The 25,215-nt window shown below is 38.4% G+C and overlaps 1 protein-coding gene and 1 long non-coding RNA gene across 10 annotated transcripts in view; one reads left to right on the forward strand and one right to left on the reverse strand.

Annotated features, from left to right (window-relative positions):
* The window catches only part of CUL4A (cullin 4A), a 35,223-nt gene extending 13,992 nt beyond the window's left edge, over nt 1-21,231 (forward strand). For 6 of the 9 annotated variants that reach the window (XM_041418062.1, XM_041418064.1, XM_041418063.1 and 3 more), the window contains 12 exons: nt 1,505-1,572; nt 4,741-4,859; nt 7,296-7,488; nt 8,883-8,987; nt 10,688-10,798; nt 11,205-11,290; nt 12,272-12,379; nt 13,545-13,658; nt 14,580-14,685; nt 17,713-17,885; nt 18,732-18,884; nt 19,159-21,231. In XM_041418062.1, coding sequence (XP_041273996.1) covers nt 1,505-1,572; nt 4,741-4,859; nt 7,296-7,488; nt 8,883-8,987; nt 10,688-10,798; nt 11,205-11,290; nt 12,272-12,379; nt 13,545-13,658; nt 14,580-14,685; nt 17,713-17,885; nt 18,732-18,884; nt 19,159-19,254 — 1,432 coding nt within the window. In that variant the 3' untranslated portion in view covers nt 19,255-21,231. Of the gene's footprint in view, nt 1-1,504; nt 1,573-4,740; nt 4,860-7,295; nt 7,489-8,882; nt 8,988-10,687; nt 10,799-11,204; nt 11,291-12,271; nt 12,380-13,544; nt 13,659-14,146; nt 14,553-14,579; nt 14,686-17,712; nt 17,886-18,731; nt 18,885-19,158 lie in introns of those variants that run through there. The other 3 variants (XM_041418068.1, XM_041418067.1, XR_005953654.1) reach the window with 3 other exon arrangements.
* A 2,558-nt stretch (nt 21,232-23,789) lies between these two features.
* On the reverse strand, nt 23,790-25,186 carry LOC121343156. The gene is made up of 2 exons (XR_005953659.1): nt 25,081-25,186; nt 23,790-24,211 (listed from the first exon to the last, which is right to left on the reverse strand). It is a non-coding gene; the product is annotated as an uncharacterized LOC121343156 (long non-coding RNA).
* Nucleotides 25,187-25,215: the final 29 nt, after the last annotated feature.

Raw genomic sequence — 25,215 nt, forward strand, 5'->3', positions numbered from 1 at the left:
TTAGCCTCAAGCAGACAAATTGTCCCTTCCCCTGTACTCAGAATAGGTCTTCCAGGGCAGGGGATGGTATTTCACACAACCCTGACTCCTGCTGTTGGAAACAGCCAGCAGCTGCAGACAGCAGTAATTGGAAATGGCAGGGGATATGGGAAGTACCATAAAAATGGCCATGTGTGTTAAAAACAGGGGTCTGTTTAAACAGCATTTCATGTTCACTTATGACCACTGCAGGGATCAGATGTGATGCCCTGATACTCTCCTGGTGTCTGCCTGTTTTCAGCTCAGTGTATTTTGTGAACCTGCTGGGCTTTGTGTATCTCAGAAATATTTGCAGTCTCTCAAAGGGATTCACATCAGCTTTTCTGTCTGTGCCAGGCTTTGGCGAATGCCACGGTTCCACAGGTGATGAACTGCCTCCTTTTAAGTCTGGTACCCAGTACATCATCTCTGATGACCCCAGTTCATGCAGTGAAAAGAAAAGGAATCAGTCAGTTCCCTTCACCCCTTTCCTGCCTGTTAATGGTATCCCTAAGTCATCTGCTTCCCAGAAAGAAGGGTCTAGACAAGTTATCTCTTGTAGCTGCTGTTTTGATCATTCCTGCTTCCTTCTCTGACCCTTTCCAAATGAAGGACCTAAACTGGTGTGTTGTATGGGAGGTCAGGCATGTCACTGATGGGCTGTTTCAGGAAAGAGAGTGTGCTAGCAAAGGCACACTTGTGTTTCAGCAAAAGTGTGTCTTCCTAGGAAAGGCTGCCATCAATCCAAGTTGAGCACTTCTCTTCCAGGAAATCCCAATTAAGGTTCTGAGAACCAGTTGTATAATACTTAACCCATAAAGAAATGGTTGGTCTTAGGTTGTTCCATTGTAAGCAGGGTAGAAGTTTAAATATTGGAATTAAGGAAGTGCCTTTGCACTTCAGTCATTTATTTTATCTTTTAGGTGATGAAAGATGTAAGGGAAAACTTCCCATTTTTCTGTCCTGTCTAAAATTAATGTACAAACATAAAAAGTAGGGGGTATTCAAAGACAAATTTAAAAGTTTTTGCAAATTTGTGTCTTGTGCCTCTTGCTCAATTGATGGTTGTGTGCATGTGTAACACAATTAGCTGAAAATTTTACAATTAGTTGAATTTTTAGCATAACTAGTATGTATTGTTTTGGTTTGAAGTTCAAACCCTTAGAGTTTTTTGGTTTGCTTGATTGTTTGTTTCCAGAATTCAGTGACTTTTTTCCAGTTATGCTTTTGTATTGTCTTTTACAATGTAAACTTCTCACTTCTACTGTGTAAGGAATTTCCTTTTATAAATTTATTTTTATTTTTAAATTACATACACAGTTTATTGTCTCATATCACGTGATGATTTTTGTAACCTCTAAGTAGAAAATGGTTGGTGTTTTTTGCATTATATTATTTGTGCAAGTTATGCACAAATACTTTTTGACAGAAGGCAATTCCTTTATACTCTAATGCTTCTAACATTTTTTTTTCTTGTATTATTCAGGAAACCACTGATTGCTTGTGTGGAGAAGCAGCTACTAGGAGAGCACTTAGCAGCTATTTTGCAAAAAGGTATTTTTTTAATAATTGTAATCTTTAATTAGCAGTGGAGTCTCATACTGTGCATTACCTGTAAATTCCATAGCTTTTACTTTAGGAGGTATATTAGTATGGTAATTGGTATGGGAAAAACTTCCAGAGACACAGAAAGCCAATCCTGTGATTGATTGTTACCCTCACAGTGACAAGTAAATGGTATATTTGGAAAGAAATGTCTAAAATCTAATTCCATGTTTGTAAAGGCTGCTAAGCCTCTAAATCTCCTTTAACTTGCAGCAGTGGGCATAGGAATTAAACCTTTGGAACTGCTTCTTTCCTAGAATTACATAAACTTCCAAATGAGAGCTGCAGTTACTGTTGTAGCTTCTTTTATGTGATAATCACACAGCTGAAGTGCAACAGTTTCACATATTCTGGTGACTCTGTAGTTTAAGAATTGTGGGTTACTGGAACTGGCAGCATTCGAGGCCATGAGCTTTCATATGCCTTTGTCTGTACCTTACCTTTTGTCTGGCAATTTCAGATAAGAACTGCAGCCTTCTTAGGAGGTCCTTATTCATCATATATTAGTGTGTTCAAACTGCCATTTCTTTGTTCCTCTTAAATTTTAATCTCTCCTTTTTCACTGAATTTCGGGGTTTCTTCAGTAGTCCCTGATCTTTGAATACTTTAAATGATCTTTTCCTTCTCTTGCAGTAGCTGTATTTTAGGTTTTAGATCTTCTAGAAAATTGTCCTTACATCTGTGGTTTTATGTTGCAGAACAGATGTCCCTGGTAGTCTGGTGTCTTCAAGCTCCCTCACACCCATGTTTAACACTTTCATATTATACATACCCTTTCTATGTCTTTTTTTGTCCCTTTTAAAGATGACTTACGCTCAGTTTTATCTCAGCTACCCTGGGAATAGCTTGTTTCACTGTTTTCAATACATTAATAGAAATAAGCTTGGTCACTTCATCTTAGCTGTTGTTAAACTTACAAACAAATGGTAAGAATAATTATATTTTGCTGATATGTGTCAATTTTACTTGCTCTTTAATTCAAGTATGATTAAGTAACTTTTCCAGTGATATGCTTGTTTATCAAGTGGCTTAAACAGGAAGTGGGTGGTCTTGTTTTAAACTCAACTTTTTCTTGGTTTACAATGTGTATGAGCCATCCATATTAATACAGAGAGACTTTTACATTTTTCTAGCTCTCTGGTTACTGTGCTTCAGGACTCCAGTATTGTTGGGTCAGGTTTTGCATTCTGTGTCTCTATTGGAAAAAGTAGTTAAAAAAGCTTCTATCATCACTTGACATGCTTAGTTTTCTGTATTCATTTGATCTGAGACACATTTTAATTTGCTTATGGCATCTTAGTACTCTGTTCAAGTAGAAGATGATGCTGCCTTTTGTAGGTTTTCTTCATTAAGTCAAGGAATGTGAAGTAGTCAGTTTGATACAGGAGAAAAAAAGCTTAAAAATGCAGGGTCTGTATAAGGAACCTTTTTTTCCTTACATTAGTAAATAACTGCTGTTGACTAGATATTTGGGGTCAGACCTAGTGGTGGGGGTTTTTTTATGAGTACAGTAGATATTCCCAAGGCTATGGCAGTGCTTTCTGGAAGCTCTGTGAAACCTTTTATCAAAGGACTTTGCTGCACGTCCTTTTCATTTGTCAAATTTGTGACTAAATATTTTTTTCAGTCACACAGCTCAAGTTAGAGAAAGAGGGAAGGCTGTATTTTGTGATCTAAGTTATAATAAATCAGATAATATTCTGGTGTCTTTAACTGAATAGGAGGTAATGGGATGGGCTTTTCTTAATTAAGACAGCTGGGGTTATACAGCATGGAAAAGAGAAGGCTCCCGGGAGACCTCAAAGTGACCTTCCAGTACTTAAAAGAGGGCTTGTAAAAAAGAGGAGGCAGATAGTGGTAGGTGAGGGACAATGGTTTTAACTAAAAGATGAGAGATCTAAGATGAGATGTTTGGAAGAAATTCTCTGATATGAGGATTGTGAGTCACTGGAATATGTTGCCCAGAGAAGCTGTGGATGCCCCATCCCTGGAAGTGTTCAAGGCCAGGTAGGGAGGAGATGTTAGTAGCAACCTGGTCTGGTGGAAGGTGTTCCTGCCAACAGCTGGGAATTGGAACAAGATGATCTTCCAATCCAAGCCTTTTTATGACTCTTTGTTTTCCAGGATTTTAATTCCACTTTCAATGAAAAGAGAGCACTAAAACCCTGTATTAAGGACTATGTGTAGTCTCTTGTCTTGCATTTAAAGTATGTCTATTCTTCTGATATCTCAGAAGTTTAGGAAATCTCAAAACAGCAGACAAAAGTTTACCTGGCATCATTCTTGAACATTGCTTGCCTTTCTGAACATGTAAGTTACAATATACAGTGAAAGTATTTTTAAGCTGAAGAATATAGTAGAATATGAGATAATTTGGTAGTGATTTGCAAATCAATTTTTAATGTAATTTAAAAATTAGTATTAATGAAATAATTTGGTGAAGTAGGACAGTTGTAGTGTCAGCTACACTGATGGTGTGAATTGTCAGCCTGTGTAAAATCAAGCTTTTTACTTCTTAAAAAAATGTCATAAGTCTTTGATGCTGTGCTTTGGTATTACTAAAGCCTCTGTAACTGGCACCAAAGTACTTCTGATTACACGGGAACTGCATTTGCCATACTCTCAAATGGAAAAATGCGTATGAAGTTATTTGCTTGTTACATTCTTTGGCCTTCACTTCTCCATTTGTTAGCCCAAAGCTTAGCCTCATGTAGGGTGAATCAACAAAGCAAAAGCTGGTTGAAAGGAATTTGTAATCTTGTGTTATTCCATTGGTAGGAGTGTAGATTGTTCCCAGCACCTTCTTAATCTAAAAACATGGCTCACCATGCTCCACAGGAAAAAATCTCGTGAAGTATTTATCATTACTTTTAATTTTAGAGTGGTTTATTTAGTTTTCTGTTTTCTTTAGTGGTTCTTGATGAAATGATACCCTTGAAGGTTATGAAGCTCTCTTCATAATCATTCTGCAAAAGGCTCACGATCATCACCTTGTTGGGAAAGTATTTCAGTTGAAATACGAGTATATTCTCTAATAGATATAGTCTCTAATATATTTCTAACTGTATTTATGTAACTGTATTCAAATTCCCTTTTTTTTCTAATTTAATTTTTTAGGACTTGATAGCCTGCTCGATGAAAATAGAATATCAGATTTGACCCAGACATACCAGCTGTTCAGCCGGGTAAAAGGTGGGCAGCAGATCCTTTTGCAGCATTGGAGTGAATACATCAAGGTATTTCAAAGATCTATTACTAATGTGAAAATCTATGTTGTTACAATTTTCTTCTGTCAAAGCCAAGAATAATAGATAGGTGTATCACCAAACTTCTATTTTAAGTAAATATGGGGAGGAATGTTAATGCTTCTGCCTCAGTAACAATCACATGATAAGAAACAGCAGCACCTGCTTTAGTTTTAAATTTCTACTTGAAAATTGATTTCCCTATAGGTTTGAACATTATACAGGATGGCTTTCATTGCATTGCTTTTAAATAGAACCACATGCACATGTGTTTAGACTTTAATATGTGTTGTTTTGCTGCAAATACACTCAAGTGTTTACATACCTGCAAAACCTGTTATTCGTCTGCAGCTTAGGCAGTGCTACTTGTAACCAACCTACAACAATGCTGATGGTTTTAAAGCTGTTGGGAAGGGAATGCTCCTATTGAAAAAAACCATCAGTTGTATTTAAATGTTTTGGGTTGGTTTGTTAGGCATAATATCTATATAGTATGCTGTCCCAGAGAGCTTGCACTCTAGTGCTCTTGCAAAGTGAAGGCAGGAAAGCATCACAGAAGATTTTTCTCCCTGGAGTTGATAATTCCTGATGTCAGGGCTCTCCCCTGAATTGCCCATGTGTTCATCAACCTTCAGGATTAAGTGCACAAGATCAGTTAATTCCAGAGGTGCCTTTTCTGCACACCTGTGTCTGGAGTGGAGTTCAGCATGATCCCCCAGTGCTGCAGCTCATGGGAGTGGAACATGACTTCCCTTTGCTCCCAGAACGGAGGAGGAGTTTACTCCTTAGGGTGTTGCCCAGTTGAATGGTGGTGCTGTGGCTGAGGAGGATCCTCTTTCTCCCAGGTCATGCTCATCACTTAATCCTAGTGCTGCCTGCCACTACATAGGCTCTCCTGTTATCTGTTTTATCACAATACCTGGGCAAGGTCAGTTTAATCCCAGGTTTAGTGAGCTAAAGAGACTCACAGTCAAGTCCATGTGCTGGTCCAAGGAAAGAAGTAGGAGTTCAAGATGGGTGGAAAACAAGGAAAGGAATCTCTCCTCTCACAACAGCGAGTTGTTAAATTGGATTATCATACCCTGTGTTTCACAGAATCAGACCTCTTACAGCTTTAAGATGGTTGTGTACCTACTCAAAAGCCTAGAATACCTTTTCTGTAGTGTCAGTAAATCTCCTTCCAAACATTGTGTGACAGTGAAGAGAGGCTTCAAGAACTTCTAATGTTTGTCTTGTGAGCCAATTTACTGTGGTAAGGGTCTGTGTTCCACTGTAGTCATCCTTTTGTCAATTCAGAGATGCCATTTGGCTTTTTGCATCTAGGTTTGCTGTTTCAGAATGGGGGGGAAAGCCTTGCAATTTGTGAATGTACCTGATAGAGACTGTGAGATGCCCAAATGCTAATGAAGGGCAAATTGTGCCAAGTTGAAGATCTGATGGACTAGGTGACCATCAGAGGTCTCTTCCAGCCCAAACTGTTCTGTGATTCTGTGATACACATGTTGATTCTAAGGACCTTGGGAGCCTTGTGTTCAGCTTTACTCTGAAATGGTACTTGAGGGAGATGTCCATGAAAGATGACAGTGGCTAAATTAGATAATGCAATGGAAATTCTGAGGCTGGAGAGGGACTTCCCCCATCTCTTTTACTGTTGTTGGCTAACATACTTCAGTTGGCAAAAATATACACATTGATTACTGTTTTGGTTTTTGCTTGTGCTGTGTCCTCAGTCTCACCTTGGAAAACTGATCATTCAGTCCAGGGCACTGATAAAGCAAATGTTAATTGTCCAGAGGTGAAAATCCTCCTTCACAGGGTATTTTAGATATTCATTAGACAATGGTGTTCTGTCTCTGAGATAATAAATGTAGGAATGGGAAGAGAAAGTCAGGTCTGTGGCTGCTTCTTGTGCCTGAGAAAGTTTTGTTTCCCTGCAAGTCAGCAAGGATCATTTTGGTTTAGAGCCCTTGATGAAAAAGAAATCTTTGAGGGCTGAGCAGCAGTTAAATTTTTGCTACCTGTTTAATCAGTTAAACTCTGTAGTGGGTTTAAGAAAAATAGTGCAACATTTTCCTTTATACTTGACATTTCTGAGGCAGTTTCCATTTAATTTATTTTACATGAATCATAGATCTGTATCTCACTGTGAACTTGCACATCATGGTCATGTCTACTGTATATTTTTTTACTTTTGTCTTAAATGTAAATAATATTTCAATCAAGCACTAATGTTTGAAATCCATTAATGTGTGTCTAGTTTTTATTTTAAATTTCAATGCATCTCATTTTTTTAAAACCTGAAGTCATAAACAGTTCTGTAAAAAAATTCCTTTTTCTAATGATAATTTTTATAAGGGTAAATGTGTCTGTTGGGGGAGATAGGTAGCACTCTAAAGTATTTTACTATCAAAAGTATTTGTTTTACAGAACTTTGGGACAACAATAGTGGTTAATCCTGAAAAAGACAAGGATATGGTGCAAGAGCTACTAGATTTTAAGGATAAAGTGGACCATATCATAGAAGTGTGCTTTCAGAAAAATGAAAAATTTGTAAACTTGATGAAGGAGTCCTTTGAAACATTTATCAACAAGAGACCAAATAAGCCTGCAGAATTGATAGGTACACAAATATTTTTCTGTAAAATATTTCAAAAATCTATAGAAAGCATGATAATGCTGCTGAGTGTGCTAGTGCAATAGTGGTGCAGTCGCACTGTGCTTTAGGAGAGCTGTTTTGGGACACGAGGCAGATGTGAAACCCGGGTGTGTGGTGGGCCCCAGAGCTGGGGTGTGTGTCAGGGGGGCCTGGTGGGGCATGTCACCTGCTGTCCCTGCACTCTGCTGCTTGCACAGGGCTAACACCTGCTCACTGGGGCTGCCACGGGAGTAACTGGTCAGGGGGAAGAGCAGCTGTGGCAAGGAAAGGGGAACTGGATTTAATTGTGGTAGTAGAGGAGTTTTGGGGATGTTCTGGATCTCTCAGAAAGAAGTAAGCACAGCCCATCCATCTGCCTTGAAGGCTGAATTTGGGATAGCAATTTTAAAGCCTTCAGATAAAAGGAGTTTTAATACTGGGAAAAAACCCACTACCTTGACAGGAGAACTTGTGCTTATTAAGGGGAAAGATAATAACAAATACTTTAAAAATACTATTTAGTTTATCCCTGATTGGGCAAAAGCTATCCTGACAGTTTTGCCTGCTGAGAAACAGGAGCTGTGGCATTTTGCACCAGGAGAGGATCCTGCTCCTTGGTTGTTTGTTTTTCCTCTGTACTTTGTTTTGCCTTTATTTGGCTGATTTTGTGTCTTCCTTCTAAAATCAGCTTTATGTAGGACAGATTGCACAACACAGTGATACAGGTTAAAGCCATGATATGGGCTGTTGTCATTTGTGGATCATGGTGTTCCAGCTTCCACAAAGGTTTTCTTCTTTCACAGAAGGTTGTATAAGGATACTAATGTGGCTTAATAAATACTTAGCTAAATTCAAGGCTTAACCTTACTTCTGGCATTGTGAAACTACTAACTGGAAAGCATTGCTTCTGTTACAATGTTAATATGCTCCTACCAAGGAGCATGAGGGACATGGTAAAAATCTAGTCCTCTTTATGTTGTTTGTTTCTGTTTCTCATAAAATACATTCATATACATTGTACACTTCCAAAACATTGTCTTTCAACAAGTAATGTGCTTGTATGACACAAAATGTGGGAATTTCTAATGTATTAATTTGAATTATTATCCTGTATTCATTTTTTGCCTTGGACTATTCCTTTTTGCAGTACTTTTCCATTGTATATACTAGGGCTCCAGTAATATTCCAGTAATACAGTAGGGCTCTGTCATTCCACTGAGCATAGGGATGGGAAAAGGGAAAATAGAAAACGTAGTGCTTATCCTATGTTTTAACATATAGTAGTACTTGACACATAGTAATATGTCAAGCAGGAAATGCTTAAGTTGGTTATTTCAGATCTATTTTTTAAGCTGTTACATAATTTTATTTATTTGTAGCAAAATATGTGGATTCCAAGTTAAGAGCTGGCAATAAAGAAGCAACAGATGAAGAGCTGGAAAGAATCCTTGACAAAATAATGATCATATTTAGATTCATTCATGGTAAGCAATAGCAGTTCACTGTTGATGCAATTAAAACTGTTCCCTTTGCTATTACCAGGGCTGCTTTCCTCTGAGTGCAACTCTTTTTCAGCATGAATTTCTGTTTAACTCAGTCTTTAATTCAGGTTGCCTTTCTCTTGAAGGAGCACAATAAATATACAGGGGAGGACAAATAGTTCTGTGGAGATTGGCAAGTTACAGACCTTCCAGAGTCTTGTGAGTGGAGACCTGAGAGTTAGAGGTGTTGCTGGAAGTTTTTTAACACAAATTAACTATGGCTCTAACCACAACTTCTCCTCTAATGACAGTACAGGCTTTCCTGTTCACTTACGTGTGTTGTAGGTACAAAGCATGAAAACCCAGCAACTTTTTTTGACTTCTCTTTTCTCATCATAGCTAAGAAGAAATGCAGAGGAAGGCTCAAAATGATAGGAAAAAGTGTTATTGCTCAGTTTCACTGCCTCGGAAATGCATTTCCTTCATATATGTCACTGTCTGAGCAAAACTCTTGAATGTGTTAGGATTTTTTTTTTCCTAGATTGGCTGTTAGAAAAACCAGTGGTCTAATCCAATATAAATACATTGTCACTGCTCTGAGGGAAATGGAATGTGTATCCTGGGCTGGGGTGGAATAGCAGGAATTACCCACTTCTGTATTAGTTTGTCTGAGATCTAGGGGGTTCTCTCCTCATAAAAATCCCAAACAACTACAATATGATGGGAAAACAGTCAAGTCATAAAGTAGTATCATTTGCATAATTGAATCATAATTGCAGCATTTCTGTCAGATGGAGATGGTGAGAGAAAACAGTTGTACTGGCAGCTTGTCAACCTAAGAGAATAATTTTTCTTAATCTGAAACTTTCACCAACTCTCTTTCTCTTCATAGTTTTTGTAGTGCTCAGCTAAAAGCATAGATTTTATTTTGAGCTGTCTAGTACATAAGAGCCCTTTGAAGAACAGATGATAAGTAGTAGGTAGTTTCTGGGCATTGGCCTTTTTGATAGTGTCTTGATGCAGTTGGTTCACAAAACTTCATCAGGACAGGATGGGGAGGGAAGAAGACTATCATAAGAAGCCTAAATTGGAAGGTGTTCACAAGGAGTTACATGGGGCTGCTGTCGACAGCACAAGTAGTGCCTTGGGTTGCAGTAAATTTGTTCCTCTTAAAAGGCAAACACCTTGCACTGTCATATGGGAGAAGTTTGGGTTTAAGGTGTGAAAATTTGTGGGTATCTGTATGACTCTTTCATTTCAAAAGGCTATTGGCAAACCATATGAGAAGACTTCTGTTAAGACTTTTCTTTCCCTTAGGTTTTAAAATATATTCTTTAATACACAGAAAACCTCCCTCCTCCCTTTTTCTTTTAATAAATCAGACCAGAGGAGGGACAATATTTTCTGGACCCCAGAGTAATTTTGTGTGTTTTGTAGCTGATCCAATGGGAAATACAAGGCAGCTCAAGGTCCTGGGGCAGAACAAAAATAAATAAGTAAACATTTTGCAAAATATGTTAAAAATTATTAAAATTTAAAAAGAACAAAATGTCTGCATGTTTTTCTTCACTGCTACATAGTGAATATTGTTCTGCTAATCAGCTTTTCATGAGAAAGGCTTGTGTCACAAATCTGAAGGGCAGTGATGCAGATAGAATGTATCATTTCACTTCATTTTATTTTTTGTTTCAATTTCATTACAGGGAAAGATGTGTTTGAGGCATTTTATAAAAAAGACTTAGCCAAAAGGCTGCTGGTTGGAAAAAGTGCATCAGTAGATGCTGAGAAGTCCATGTTGTCAAAGCTTAAACATGGTAGGTGTCTTCAGATGTGTTAAATTTGTATTACTTTTAGGCGTGCAAATTTGCAATCCCTATTTTCTTGTGCTTTTAAGAAGTGACAAGCCAAATTTTATGTAATAGCTGTTCAGCCCTTAAATAGTAAGGGAGGATGTAAGTGTGTGTGTGTGTATATATGTATATATATCTCAGACCTTTCATTATGCTTAGCAACAACTATAAGGCTGACTTCTTAGGTATGAGACTGGTTTATTTAATGTACCTACAGAGGATACAGTGGAGCAAAATCCTGAAAAGGCACCTATTTGAGGGTGCTCTGTAACCTGGTAAATGTGACTCAGCTGTCTCAGGTTAAATGTTTATCGCTTGTTCTGTGCTTCTCTGTAATTGTGGGATCTTTACTTTTTTTTGTGTGTGACAGAATGTGGTGCTGCTTTTACCAGCAAACTGGAGGGCATGTTCAAGGACATGGAGCTGTCCAAAGATGTCATGGTACAGTTCAAGCAGGTACATTAGCTTTTGTTTGTATACTAAATTTCCCACAGTCATGGGGAGGCTTTTAATGGTGCTGTCCCTTGGATTAAGCTAAAATTAAACAAAACAGCTTTTAAGCAGGTCCTAGTCATAAAAATAGTGTCTACTTAATGTTCTGTTTATACAACAGAATTTATTTATTGTATGCAATAATTTTACAATTTTATTTGATTCCGTTTAAAATAAATTAGTCTAAATACCACATAATTTAGTTGACTGACATCCCTGGAAGTATGTATCCCCTCATTTTGTAAACTGGTGCTGCTCTGATGAATTTTTTGTGAATGGACCACACCAGAGAAACTCCCTGAAGGCTGCTAAGTGCACAGAAACCATGCATGTGTCAGCCCCAGAGTTTCCAGCTTGTTGGTGACTAATGAATGCTTGCAGGAATTACTGTACATGCTCACCCTGTTGTTTCATTTCTCTCTGGGCACTTGTTTTGGGGCCTTACTAAAGTCAGGATGTTGGGTTAGAGATCTGATCCAGGACAACACCTGTAATAAAATACTGTAGTGACTCTTCTGTCCCAGATTTTGCAGTCTGGCTCGATTGATGGTCTACTCCAATTATATGAAAAAGTTTTGTCTAACAGATGTAGAAGTCCAAGGGGATCCTTTTGATCTTACAGTCCTTGCCATGGCTTCTTTTCTTTGGCCATATTTGCATGTGATTAAAGCTTCTTTGACCTTAGCACCCTGTATAGACAGAGGTCTAGAATATTTCAAGGCATGTTGATCTTTTCTTTGCGGTCCCAACTGCTTGCTGTGTTTTGAAGTTGGGGAAATGGTCATTAGATAGTTACTCAAAATCCTGGTAGAGCATGTCTAACCAAGGCTGTGGCCTTAAGAATTTTTACTTACACTAATCCTAAATTTCTAACTTAAGTATATACATTTTTTAATTATGCAGATAGTAAGTATACTTGAATGATTTTTGTCTCTTGTATTTTAGTATATGCAGAACCAAAGTGACCCAGGAAATATAGACCTGACAGTAAATATATTGACTATGGGATATTGGCCAACTTATACACCTATGGAAGTCCACTTAAATTCAGAGGTTTGTGTTTGAATTCTTCTTCTAAATACACTTTACCAAATGAAATCATTACCACAGTGTGCATTAATGCCCTTCATTTAAAGTTTTTCTGCTAGATATCTAAGGGGTTTATGTAATTTTAAGGATTCCAGAATTGCAGAAAATAGAACGTAGTGGATAAAGTCCACTTTCTTCAGATGATTATTTCACTCAGTGTGTTTTGGGGTTTTTTTACCTGTATAATAATAATATCATTGCCTTACTTAGCATTGCAGTCAGTTACTGAAAAGTTTGCAATGGTCAGTTCACCTTAATTTAGTCAATCTTTAACTGCATTGGTTAGGCACTTTGAACTAGTCAATAGTTGTGTTTTTGCAAGTTCCTTTTTTCAAAGATCCTTTGTCTGTTCCCTGCAGTGTGTCACACAAAACTAGTCCCTGCATTTAAACAGTATTTGCTTGAAAAATGATTGTTTCCAAGTTGAGAGATGCTTGCAAAGCTCCTTTCAGTAGCAGTTTAGGTTGAAATGTGTATTTGGAGTCCCTATTTCAATACCTTGTTTGATAGGAGGTGTGGGAAGCACTTCAGAGGCCAGAGGTGGTAATGGGGTTCCCACTCAGTTTGAAAGATATGGAGGCTCTTGTACTCTTGTTCCTGAGGTGTCTTTTCCTCTGTGGCAGACTACTTCTGAAGGATCCAACCTGAGCAACACATCATGAAAATGGAAGAGTAGGACCCCCTTACTTGGAAGTAAGAGGGCATAAAGTAGTGGCATTGGACTGGAGTTCCATTCCATCCTCAGATTACAGGAAGAACTTAAGAGCAGATGGTACTAGCCAGTGTAAAGCTGTAGGATGGATGCTTTTTGTCCCATGACTTCTAGGTCAGATTCGAAGTCCGGGACAAAACCAGTATCTCTTTTGGGGTTTAAAACCCTTTACAGGGAGTTTACTCTTATTCAAAACAAGGAAATTAAAAACCCAAGGAAAATGCAGTTATTTTTGAATTAAGGCTTTCTTATATGCATAGTAGTACTTGAGAGCAAAATTTTGCTCTTTGGGTTAAGTTTTTCCCACAAAAGAACCTATTTTGAAACATGGTTGAGGAGAAGAAAGAAATTACAATGTGAAATCATTTGATGTCACTGCAAGATATAATGCTCGTGTTTCTTCTCCTTTCTTAACAGATGATAAAGCTTCAAGAGGTATTTAAAACCTTTTACCTGGGAAAACACAGTGGTCGAAAACTTCAGTGGCAGACCACTTTAGGACATGCTGTCCTAAAGGCAGAATTTAAGGAAGTAAGCTTGTTTGGATACTGCTTTGCCTGTTAGGTTAAAATTTTAGTTAGTTATTTGGAATCTAGTATTGTGTTGCATTTTTTTATAAAGGTAGTAACATTTTTGTTTAGGAACAATCACAATGCAGTACTGTTATTTTGTACAGAAAGTAGGCTTTTTATTATTAAACTGAAAGCTAACAAGACAACAATATGATACCTTTTGGTAATATTAATTTGATAGGAATTGTTGCTCCTTCAAATAAATGAAGTTGTAATAAAGCAAGAAATTAAAACAACAATAAGAACACAGCATTTTTTTATCTGTAATTGGGAATTGTTTTGATTGTAGAAATCCTGGTGATGCTTTTGGTATGCTTCACATACATAAAGAGACTGAAGGGTGTAAGTCATGTGATGGCTGTGGTTAAAATTTAAATGCTTGTTGAATTATTTAACTGTTAAATAACTGTACTATTTGTTCATGTGGTTTTGTTTTGTCTCATGCAGTATCTTCCTTTGTAATAGGCAGCTTCAGTGGGCCACAGCAAAAACAGAAAATCCCTTGAATTCTTCTGCTAACTCATTGTGAATATTAATTTGAGTTCATTACGGACAAATTCACTCTTGATGGCGGCAACACCAAAATGTCATATGTTGTAATTAAAATGAAGGATGTGAAGTAAATACCACGCCATTCTAACGAGCTTCTGCTGTGTTATTGTATTGTTACTGTAAGAGGAGCAAAACCAGGAGATTTTATAAATATCCTGTTTCCTCAATACTACATTCAGCAGACTCTTCTGCGTGCCAGGCATTCTAAAATGCATATCCATTCTTCTAGAAATAGGAAAATTAATGTATACTTTCTGTAACTGTCAAATGTAGGCAGTACAATAGAAAATTCTGAGAATGCTACTATTATTTGTTTTTTCCCTTTTAGGGGAAGAAGGAGTTTCAAGTATCGCTCTTTCAGACGTTAGTATTGCTTATGTTTAATGAAGGAGATGAATTCAGTTTCGAAGAAATTAAAATGGCTACTGGTGTAGGTAGGAAGAATACTTTCTGGTTTTTAAATTTATTCATCAAGTGATTGGCAATTATGGTTTGGTATGTGAAGGCCTAATTTTAAGAAATTTGTCATGATCATTAGGACAAACTTCGTGTGTCAATAGCATACACACACCAAAAGAGATGAGGAGAACACACTGCAGGTGTTTCTTAGTGTATTTTCTTGGTGTGTAAAATTGACCCTTCAGAAAATTATTAGTAAGAGCTGTGTGGCATGTAATACTACTAACAACCTATTAGATTTACAATTTAAGAATCTGCAATTCTTAAAATATAAGTGGGGATAAAGACTGTTGTGTGTACAGATTGTTTTTGCTCCTGTTCAGTTTCACATACTATATTTTGAAAATGATCTGTTGTAGAATGCTTTCAGTTGGGGGTGATTTAAGAGTATTTGCAGTTGAGCTGTTCTGAGAGCTCACCTGCCTGTTGCCCTTTCTTGTTGCTGGGGTGCCCCTTGACAGCAGGTCTGGTTTGTTCAGAGCAGCAGTGTGTGCTGAGTGTGTACTCTGTAGCTCTCTGCCTCTGCACTTGAACCTGAAGGACAAAGAAGCTGAGGAAGAGTACAGTTTTCTTTTTTACCATCTGCAGTATCTGTCTTGTGTTTTTATGTTCCTGGATGGGTTTTTTTCCCCAAATTCTTATACTCTCTTAAAATAGTTATAGCAAAACACTGCTATCATGACTCTCTGCAAGTTTTGGATCAATCAGCAGCTTGTACCCAGTAGTCCTTCACATGTTGAAACTTAAGATCAACCTAATACAGCAGTATCTGAAAGAGTATTTGAGCCCTTAAAAGTACTAAAATATTGTAATATATTTACTGAAAGACTGTAAAATGGAGATATCAACAATCCTTGTGGTTCAGAGTGATGCATTGCAGAAGGAAGTACAGCCTGGGTGTTCCATTGTCTCATTGCTTCAAGTTACTTAGTCATCCTCTCCCTTAAGGTAAGGGAGCTGAAGAAAATCCATGCCAGTGATAATAACCATCTGGATAGTCTGGAGAGGCTCATTAGGTTGGAGTACAATGTTTACAGAACAAACACAGGTTCATGCAAGCCTGATCCAGGTCCTGCTTTCTCATCTCGGATTGCTGTCCCTTGGAGCTGGCATTCTGGCTGCCTGACAGCAACAGATAAAATCTGCTGCATGGAAATCCATTCCATTATAGCACAAAATAAGGAATTGAACAGACTGTTTTTAAGGCAGGTGGCTGGAATTGATAGTTTGGAGCTACCTCTGTGCCATTGCACTGAGCGCCATGTCTGTATTTCTCTCCCCTTTGGAGAAGTAGTATAGAAATTTAAGTGGCAAGGACAGTTCATGTTCCACAGAGTTCCTGTGAGGCCAGGATGAATAGCATAGAATCACAGAATGGCTTGGATTAGAAGGGATCTTAAAGATAATCCAGTTCCAGCCCCCTGCCCTGGGCAGGGACAGGTTCCATTAAGCCAGGTTACTCAGAGCTCCATCTAGCCTGGTCTTGAACACTTCCAGGGAAGGAGCATCCAGAACTTCTCTGGACAACCTGTTCTAGTGTCTTGCCACTCTGACAATAAAGAATTTCTTTCTAATACCTAATCTATTCTGGTTCAGTTTGAAGCCATTCCCTCCTTGTCATGTCACTACATGGTCTTGTAAATTTACAAGTTCCTCCCCATTTTTCCTGTAGGGATTAACTGGCCATGGTTGGAATTTGTGTTTTCCAATCACTGTTACAGTAAATCACCATCAGCCTCTTTCATGGTCCCTGGTACATTAGGACAGTGAAAAAATGCATAAACTGTTACTCAGAGAAAGAATGGTCACCTTCTCTCTGTGCTTCTTCAAGATGTGCTATCCAAATATATTGTGTTTTTGCTTGCCTGACAAGGGAGCCTCTAGGAGCTGTAGTTTTTACTTCTACTTCAGAGACTGATAGATAATTGGAAATTTCTTCCTTTTGGCACACTGTAACCTGTGACTTCACAGGCAAAGCTCCAGAGTGTTTTAACAGCAGCCCTGTGTTTGGACAAAAACACAGCTCAACAATCTGCATTTACTGAGGCTGAAACACACAAAATGTCTCAAATGTCATAAATGCCAGTTTAGCCCACGTTGATTAAAGGTTTTTTTTTAAGAAATCATAGAACAGTTGGAAGTTTAAAAGAAGGAAAGGGTGCCTCTGTGTAAAAGATCAAGTATTTTAAAAATAGCAATAGTGTTAATCTTTTACTCAGCTGTACTTCAGCACTAGATTGCAAAACCTTTCTTTCAGTTTTTAGGCTAAAACTCTGTTCAGGAGATCCAACACATTCAGTGATAATTTTGTACTGTGAATAAAGTATTTTAGAGACTGCAGAGGCTATTTCAATGCAAAATCTTGATACAAGACTTTGCAACATAATTAGAATGTTTAAGACTTCATTTTATCTTGTCTAAATGCTTTTAGCCTTAAATATTACTAGATAAAATTTTCCTCACACACTTGTGTCTATTACTTCCCTGTTTTGGGTTAAGTTTGACTATAGTAGCTGTCAGCTATACCCTCCCACAAAACTTCTTCCTGTCAATTTAGACTCCTGTATTTTTATTCTATTATGTATTTTTTGCTGTGTGATAAAAACACTGATCAGATCTTGAAATAGGTGGCTTTGAGTTTCTTGTCATACACTGACTTTTTCTTTTCTGAAGTCCTGTTACTACCACACAAAACTAAAGCAATAAAACTAAGTTTGTGTTAATGTGAAATCTTTTCTGAAATTATTTTGGAAGGAAAACTCACTGAGATGAGCCTAAATCTGTCTTTCTGATATATATAATCCTATGCATGCTCTCAGCATTTAACCTGTGAAAGACAAGACCAAGTTTGAAGGCTATGAGCTACTTCTTAATTGGAACTTAGTTGGAAGAAACTATTAACATAAAACCACTGGCTTTTCAATTGATTTCTAGATTAATCCAATAAACTCTTGATGTTAATGTTTTGTTCTGCTTTCTCCCATATTTGAACTCCTTCACAGAGGACAGTGAATTAAGAAGAACCTTGCAGTCTTTAGCTTGTGGAAAAGCACGAGTATTGATTAAAAATCCAAAGGGCAAGGATGTAGAAGATGGAGATAAATTCATCTTTAATGGTGATTTCAAGCATAAATTGTTTAGAATAAAGATCAACCAGATTCAAATGAAAGAAACAGTACGTAATTTTTACATTAATTCAGTGTATGTATTAACTGTTTATCTACATATCCCATATGGAAAGACATAATCTCTTGTATTTTTTGCATATAAAAAAATGAATATTTAAATTCAAATTATAATTAATTTTTAGTGTATTCAAGATGACTCGGGCAATAAAGAGTTGAAAATCACTGAAACTGAAAACAAGTTAGGTTGCTTCCTGTGCTTGCAAATTTAAATGGCTGTATATTAAACTAAAAGGATCTTGTAGATGTTTCAGTCCATCTTAGAAGTTTCTGTGGTATTGTGAAGTGTTGGTACTGTATGGAACTCATGAATCAAATGTCACCATGTCACTTCTATATTTAGCAGATAAGAAGGCTATATAAGTCAGGGTTGTCCCTGATTCTGCAGTGAAAACAAACCTTTTTTGTTGTGTCTGAATTTCCATTCTTGACACAAGGTGACATTTTAATTAACAGTGGCTTTTTTCTTTTTTGCCTTTGCATGTTAAATTCCCTGAAAGTCAAACTGGAGTTTGACACAAAACGCTGCTGTATTTGGGCTGTCAAAGCGTTATGTGTTCTCTTAAAAAAGGGAGTTTCTAAGATTTACTTTTATTTATCAAATAATGTAAAATAAGACACATTTTTCCATTTACATTATCCTGAATTTTCTCTCTTACTTGCTTTAGCAGTACACTTCAGACATCACTTAGCCCTCAGAATGCAGTAATGCATGCATCTGTCTCAAAGAAGAATGCATGAGCATCATTTTATTGCAAAGGCTAACTATAGAGATAGAATTAATAAAAAGTAGCAACAGAGGGTGATATGATTTGTGGTGCTGTGTTCTTCTTTAGGTTGAGGAACAGGTCAGCACAACTGAAAGAGTATTTCAGGACAGGCAATATCAGATTGATGCTGCTATTGTACGAATAATGAAGATGAGGAAGACTCTTGGTCATAATCTTCTTGTTTCTGAATTGTATAATCAACTGAAATTTCCTGTAAAGGTAACTCATGTTTTTGTTTGTCAAACCATCCTAGATTTATCTAAATACATGTAATATATGTTTCTATTCATCTTGTCTATAAGAGCAAGAAACATGAAACATCATAGAATTAAACCCAAAGATGAAGGTACTGTGTGAACAGAAATAAGTCAGTGTCAGTACTATATCAATTGTGTACTCTAGTGCATTTCTTATGTAGCTTTTAGCAGTGTTTTTTTAAATATGTTTGCCTTTGTGTTACTAACTGTTACACTAATCTCATCTTTTCTTGTAGCCTGGAGACTTGAAAAAGAGAATTGAATCTCTCATTGACAGAGACTATATGGAGAGAGACAAAGACAACCCCAATCAGTACCACTATGTTGCATAAAGGAGAAGAAATAGTTTTATTTTAAAAAATTAAAAACCCTAAAAAATAAAAACCAAAATCATCCACATATATCTTTAGGACACCAAATACATATGCTGTTCCAGACTTTCCTTTTAGCAGATTTCAGGTTGATGTATATTACTCAAGCAGCTGCATGCCCTGCTGTGGAAACGAAACAAAATGACATGTTAATGGATCACCTTTGTCAAGACTTCTTACTAATTTTAAATGCCCTGGGGGTTTTTTTTCCCCTTAGTTGATTTTTTGTTCTTTTGGGTTCTTCAAAATTTAGTTTTGCAGTTTTGTTTAACAATGTCATTGAAGTTGGATGGAAAGGTAAAATCACCTGCGTGAGAAATACTTCTGTCATGGATGCAAGTCTGGTTTCTTCATTTAGATGTTCCTAACTGCATCCACAAAGTCCCTAAATGCTGCATTCTTTTGCTACAGTTACAACTTGGGTAACTTTTTAAAAACCCTTCATTGATGAACATGTATGTACAAGCAGTGTTGTTGAAATGCACTGAGGTTTTGCACCATGAAAACCCTTAAACTTGTGTTTAATTTTCTTCCAAGTTGCTACAAACTTCAGTCTGGTTTGGATAAATCAGGTTTTGAAGTGAGATTTTTGAAGTGCCAAGAGGACAACTGCATTAATGTGTGTACTGAGCTGTTGGATTATTTAGCTAAAATATGAATTGTTCTATTATTACTACTTCTGCTGGCTTGGGTGGCAAAGATGAGATCTGAGTCAACGAGGCCCTACCTCATTTTAGGGCAGCAGGTGTATTTCACTGTTTCTGTAATTGCTGTAACATTTAGTTTTGCCTTGAAAATAACATCCAGGGAACCTACTGTACAGCGTGCTCCACTTTAAGAAAACAAAACCTTTTTTTAAAAAAAATCCTTTTATGGTCTCAATATTGGGAAAGCATAGCTTTTTGCCTTGAAAGACTAAGGACTTTGTGAGTACTTTGTTACATATTGTACATATGTAAGTTGATTTGAATTAGAGTGAAAGACATTGTAGATCTGTTAGATAACTGTAACTATAAGGAAGACACCTTTTCTGGTAATACTTGCAAGACTGTTTATTTTCCAGATTTGTCTACTGGTATGTTTAATTCTGAAAAAGAGCTACCAAAGGAGTTTTGATCACTACATCAAGGAGAATTTACCTGAGCAATATTTTCTTGAGAGATACCTTACTAAGTTTATGTATCGTGGGGTTTGTGCATCAATTAAAAGGCCACTTCTTAAAGTAAACAGTGCTATGAGGTGACAGTTTATGGAACTACATATTAAAAGTCCTTATTCTGTCCTCTGGTGTTATTAATTGTATTGCATTCTGAATTATTTTTGTTTCCTCTGTGTTTGGAAACTAAACACATTTAGTTTGTTGTATTTAAAGCATATTTAATATTATAATTTAATGTAGACTTATTTTAATATTTGAATCTTCAGTTAATGCAAATAAAATCTTTGATGCATATTAAGGATTAATTTCTTAGCCTTTGTGAGAATGTGGCACTTCAGTTTATTTTTAAGGTTGGTTTTTTAGTGTTGTACCATTCCTTTTGTGGTTCACTTTTTATGTATATGGAAACCAATCAGATCCATCTTACCAGACTTCTAAACCAAAAAGGAATATGTGCCTCACAGAAAGGTAATGGCCAGAGAGGCTTTATCCACACTGAGAACTGGTAGTAGTGTGCAGTAGCTGTTAGGAAGCAGTGAGAATGTACTGCCTGCCCCTTCTGAACCCAAATGTTCTGGTTCAGTAGCTTTAAACAATAGCTTAAAGCAGTGGTGTTATCCTGAAGATGACTGAAATGGTTCTGCCTCAAGAAGCAATGTTAATTAAAAGTGCTGAGATGTGCAATTTTTCTTAATTGTTACAGACTAAGGGCTCTTTGGTCATGTTATTCTGGTCTAGCAATTAAAAATTAATTGTTCCACAGCAGTGGAAATTATGAAGCCTGTCTTTCTGTGCTCTATGCCCTTGGTACCCAACTGTATCATCCCCTGCAAATAACCTGAAGCAGCAGTATTCAGAGGGGTTCTGCCTTTCTGCTTGTGGGAGTGGGGTTTGTCCCTCATCCCGCTGCTCATCTCTACCCATCCCCTTGTCCCACTGAACCTACAGAGAATGGCATGATCCTTGAAGACTTTTACTCTTCCAGACTGATCTGCAAGTGGCTTCAGAGGTTCAAAAGCTTTGGGAGAAACTGACAGGCCAGGTAATTGTGACTCCTTTTCTCAGGTCCTTATTTTTAATTTGATTTCCTCAAATTTTTCTTACTGGGACGTTTTAGGTGCTAAACCAAAGAGGTAAGCAGTTATGAGTCAGCATAGAAATCACTTCTCCATAGTGAAACAGCTCCATTTGATTGCTTTGCAGTAGCTGGTGATGGAATTTGGCTGAGCAATGTGCCTCAATCAGTCAGTTCTTTGGGGTCACGTTGCCTGAGAGTACCTGTACCCACAGGGCAGAGGTTGTTAAATGTTTCTTCCTGGAAGATCACCCATTGTTGAAGATGTTGGGCAGTAGCAAAGTAACGTATGTCCTCTATAGAGCATCTATGTTCAGGTATGTCAGGGAAACCTGGATCTTGGCAATTCAGTGTCCTTAGAACAAACTGTATAGCAGCTTCTATGGAATGACAAAAATAACAGCAGGAGCCTGGATGCATCTGGGGGCTCTAGCATATCCAAACATATCTACATTTAAAAAGCAATTTTCCTAAATGTGACATGCTGTTATCTAGCCCAGCATTTCCTGAGGGAAAGTGTGTGTGGGAATGTAGGCTGGGGGCTGACTTAAAGGTGCTTCCCAAGCCTGGCAGTCACAGTTGTCCTTAGCCAGCCAACAGCCTCCTTTCTGCCCTCTCCTTGGGTCTTTTTTTTGGTTCTGTATTTTAGCTTTCCCTGGATTTCTTTATCTGAACCTGGGTTAAACATTTAACTCTTGATCTGCTGCAGCTTTTTTCATCCTTTCTTTGTGCTATACATATTTGAAAAAATAATTACACACCTTTCAGGTAACTTCAATGTCTAAATTTGTTATGCAGATCTGTCTCTGCACTGCTCCAGGCAGGGGGGCAGAGTGGCTGGCAAGCTGCCCAGTGGAAATGACCTGAGGGTGCTGGTGGCAGCAGCTGAGCATGAGCCACAGTGTGCCCAGATGCCCAAGAGGGCCAATGGCGTCCTGGCCTGTACCAGCAATAGTGTGGCAGCAGGAGCAGGGCAGGGATTGTCCCCCTGTACTCATCACCAGTGAGGCCACACCTCAAATCCTGTGCTCAGTTCTGGGCCCCACTGCTAGAAAGACATTGAGGGGCTGGAGCGTGTCCAGAGAAGGGTGTGGAGCTGGGAAAGGGTCTGAACACAAGTCCTACAAGGAGCAGCTTGCGGAGCTGGAGTTGTTAAGGCTGGAAAAAAGAAGGCTCCAGGAAGGGAGCCTTACTGCTCTCTTCAACTGCCTGAAAGGAGGCTGTAGCCAGGTGGGGGGGATTGCTCTCTTTTCCCAGGTAACAAGTGACAGGATTAGAGGAAAAGACCTCAAGCTGTGCCATGGAAGGTTTAGATTGGATACAAGGAAAACTTTTTTTTTACTGAAAGGGTTATTAATCACTGGATCAAGCTGTCCAGGGAAATTATGAAGTCACTATCCCTGCAGGTATTTAAAAGACCTACAGATATGGTTCTTGGGAACATGGTTTAGTGGTAGGCTGGGCACTGCTGGGTTACCAGTTGAACTCAGTGACGTTTGGCCTGCTGTCGGCCTTTTCCAACCTGAGTGGTTCCGTTCTGTTTGTAGGTTTACTGTCTTTGGCAGGTATGTTCAGGAGAGTGGACTCTGTACCATGAACTTGGTTAGCCATTGCTTTCTCTTCAGAAAGGAACTAACTGTGAAATCAGGTAATACTCAGCAAAAGGCTATGGGAAAATGGAGTAATGTTTTGTGGAAATTCTTTCCTTGTAAAATCTCCTAGCCTGTACTCTGTCTCCCTTGTTTGTACTCTGCCTTGACCTCACAGGACAGTTTTTACTGCAGTAATGGCTCCTGACTCTCCTGGGTGTTTCCCATGAGCAGCCCATTCTGCATCCACAGCTCTGAAGAAAGGCCAGGGAGTGCATCGTGGTTCCTGTCTGGGCCTGTGAGCATGCTGGCCAGCAGCTCTGTCAGATGAGATGTGCAGTGGCTGGGCATGGACTACATTTCCTTTCCCTCAGTGACAGCACGAATCTGGACCTCCAGGCTGTGTATATAGCAGCTTTTACAGAAGCTGTAACTTTGTTTGTTTATGTCTTACCCTGCTACCATGTTTGATTGATGTCAGCCAAAAAGTTACCAAGCAGTGGGGCTGATGGCCGGCACAGTTGTGCAAGACTTGATGCTTTTGTCCCACAAACACCCTGGTAGTACTTGTACTGAGAGGAGGTGGAAATGGATACAGAGCTGTCTCTGCACCATTAATACAGGCCCAGTGAGCTAATGATCCGCAGCATGGAAGGTCAACATCATTCTCTGCTGATAACCTTATGTTCTTTATTTACCAAGTTTTACCACAGTAATGTTGCTTTATGCATCTTATGTATATTTAGTGATCATTTTTTTGTTAGCAATCCAAGCATCTGTCGTTTTCCCCTTCACAGATGCCTACTGATTTTCCAGCAGGGAAGCAGAATACTGCACACCAAGTCAAGTTTAAACCTGACCTTGGGCCTCCCTCCCCATTTGTCTTGTGGCAGACTTTGTGTTCCACAGACCTTCCTCCACTCCCAGTGCAGGTTCCAAAAACAGTGATCCAAAATGAGAACAGCCCATGTCCCACCTCCATTACCCTCAACTCCTCTGCAGATGAGTCATTCAAACACCTGACCAGAGCTGCTCATCATGTCGTCTTTCAAACTAACTTCTGCTTTTGGCAATGCATGGAAAGAATAAAGATTGCTAGGAGTGTTGTGGGGAAAAACAAACAAACAAAATTAATAGATTATTATGTCTAAAAATGCACAGATAAAAATGCAGCATTAAAAAATAAATACGTATTTATAGCAACAGCATTGAAAATGAAAGGTAGATTCCCATGTCATCCTAAGGAGCAACTGAACTTATCCAGGATGTTTTGTGGAAACAGGAACTGTGAGTGAACTGAGACAAACAGCAAGGAAAGGTCAAGTTCACAGCAGCTGAACTTGACTTTAGCAGCTGGGAGTAGCTAAAATTGCATTTCAAATGGGTTCAATGTAAAAATGTATGAAGGCAGCTTGGGAGCAGAAATCATTCTGCCTCAGAGGTGATTAATCTGGAACAGCCTGCAGTGAGGAGAGGGACTATACAGCAGGCAGTGTGAGAAACAGAGGCGCACTGCTCTTGGCACACATTCCAATCGTACTAGAAACAGGATTGCAGGAGCAAGATACAGCTTCTGTGGTTTCAGATGAAGTAAGCACACCCCTAACAGTGTGCATAAAAGAGAGCACTGGATTACAACGTGATCAAGTTACCTGGGCTGTCCATCTCCATTACAGCTGACAATGTTTACAAGCTAACTTCACCTTCGTTGCTGGTTTTCTCAAAAAAAAAAAAAAAGAAAAGGAATTCCTAAACAGCCATCAGACGTCTGAAGCTATGTGAAAGTGCAATTTTTACCCATCTAAACACACGTCATTAGCAGTCCCTGTTTTGTTTTGGAACACATGTGACTCATGTATACCTGGGTATATAGAGACAGAACACTTCAGAGACAACAGACCATCAACTTCCAGTGTTTTTATACAGCTGGGACTGAATTAATTGTGTGAGACAACTGTATTCACCTTAGACTGCCTTTAGATTCAGCGGCACGAAGCACATTCTGGAGGCAGTACAGAGCTCAGCGGGGTTACCGGCACCCCAAACCCACTCCCCCCTCACACCGGCACCCCAAACCCGCTCCCCTCACGCTGGTCCCG

Source organism: Onychostruthus taczanowskii, unplaced genomic scaffold (assembly GCF_017590055.1).
Source record: "Onychostruthus taczanowskii isolate IOZ18803 unplaced genomic scaffold, ASM1759005v1 scaffold58, whole genome shotgun sequence".
NCBI lineage: Eukaryota > Metazoa > Chordata > Aves > Passeriformes > Passeridae > Onychostruthus > Onychostruthus taczanowskii.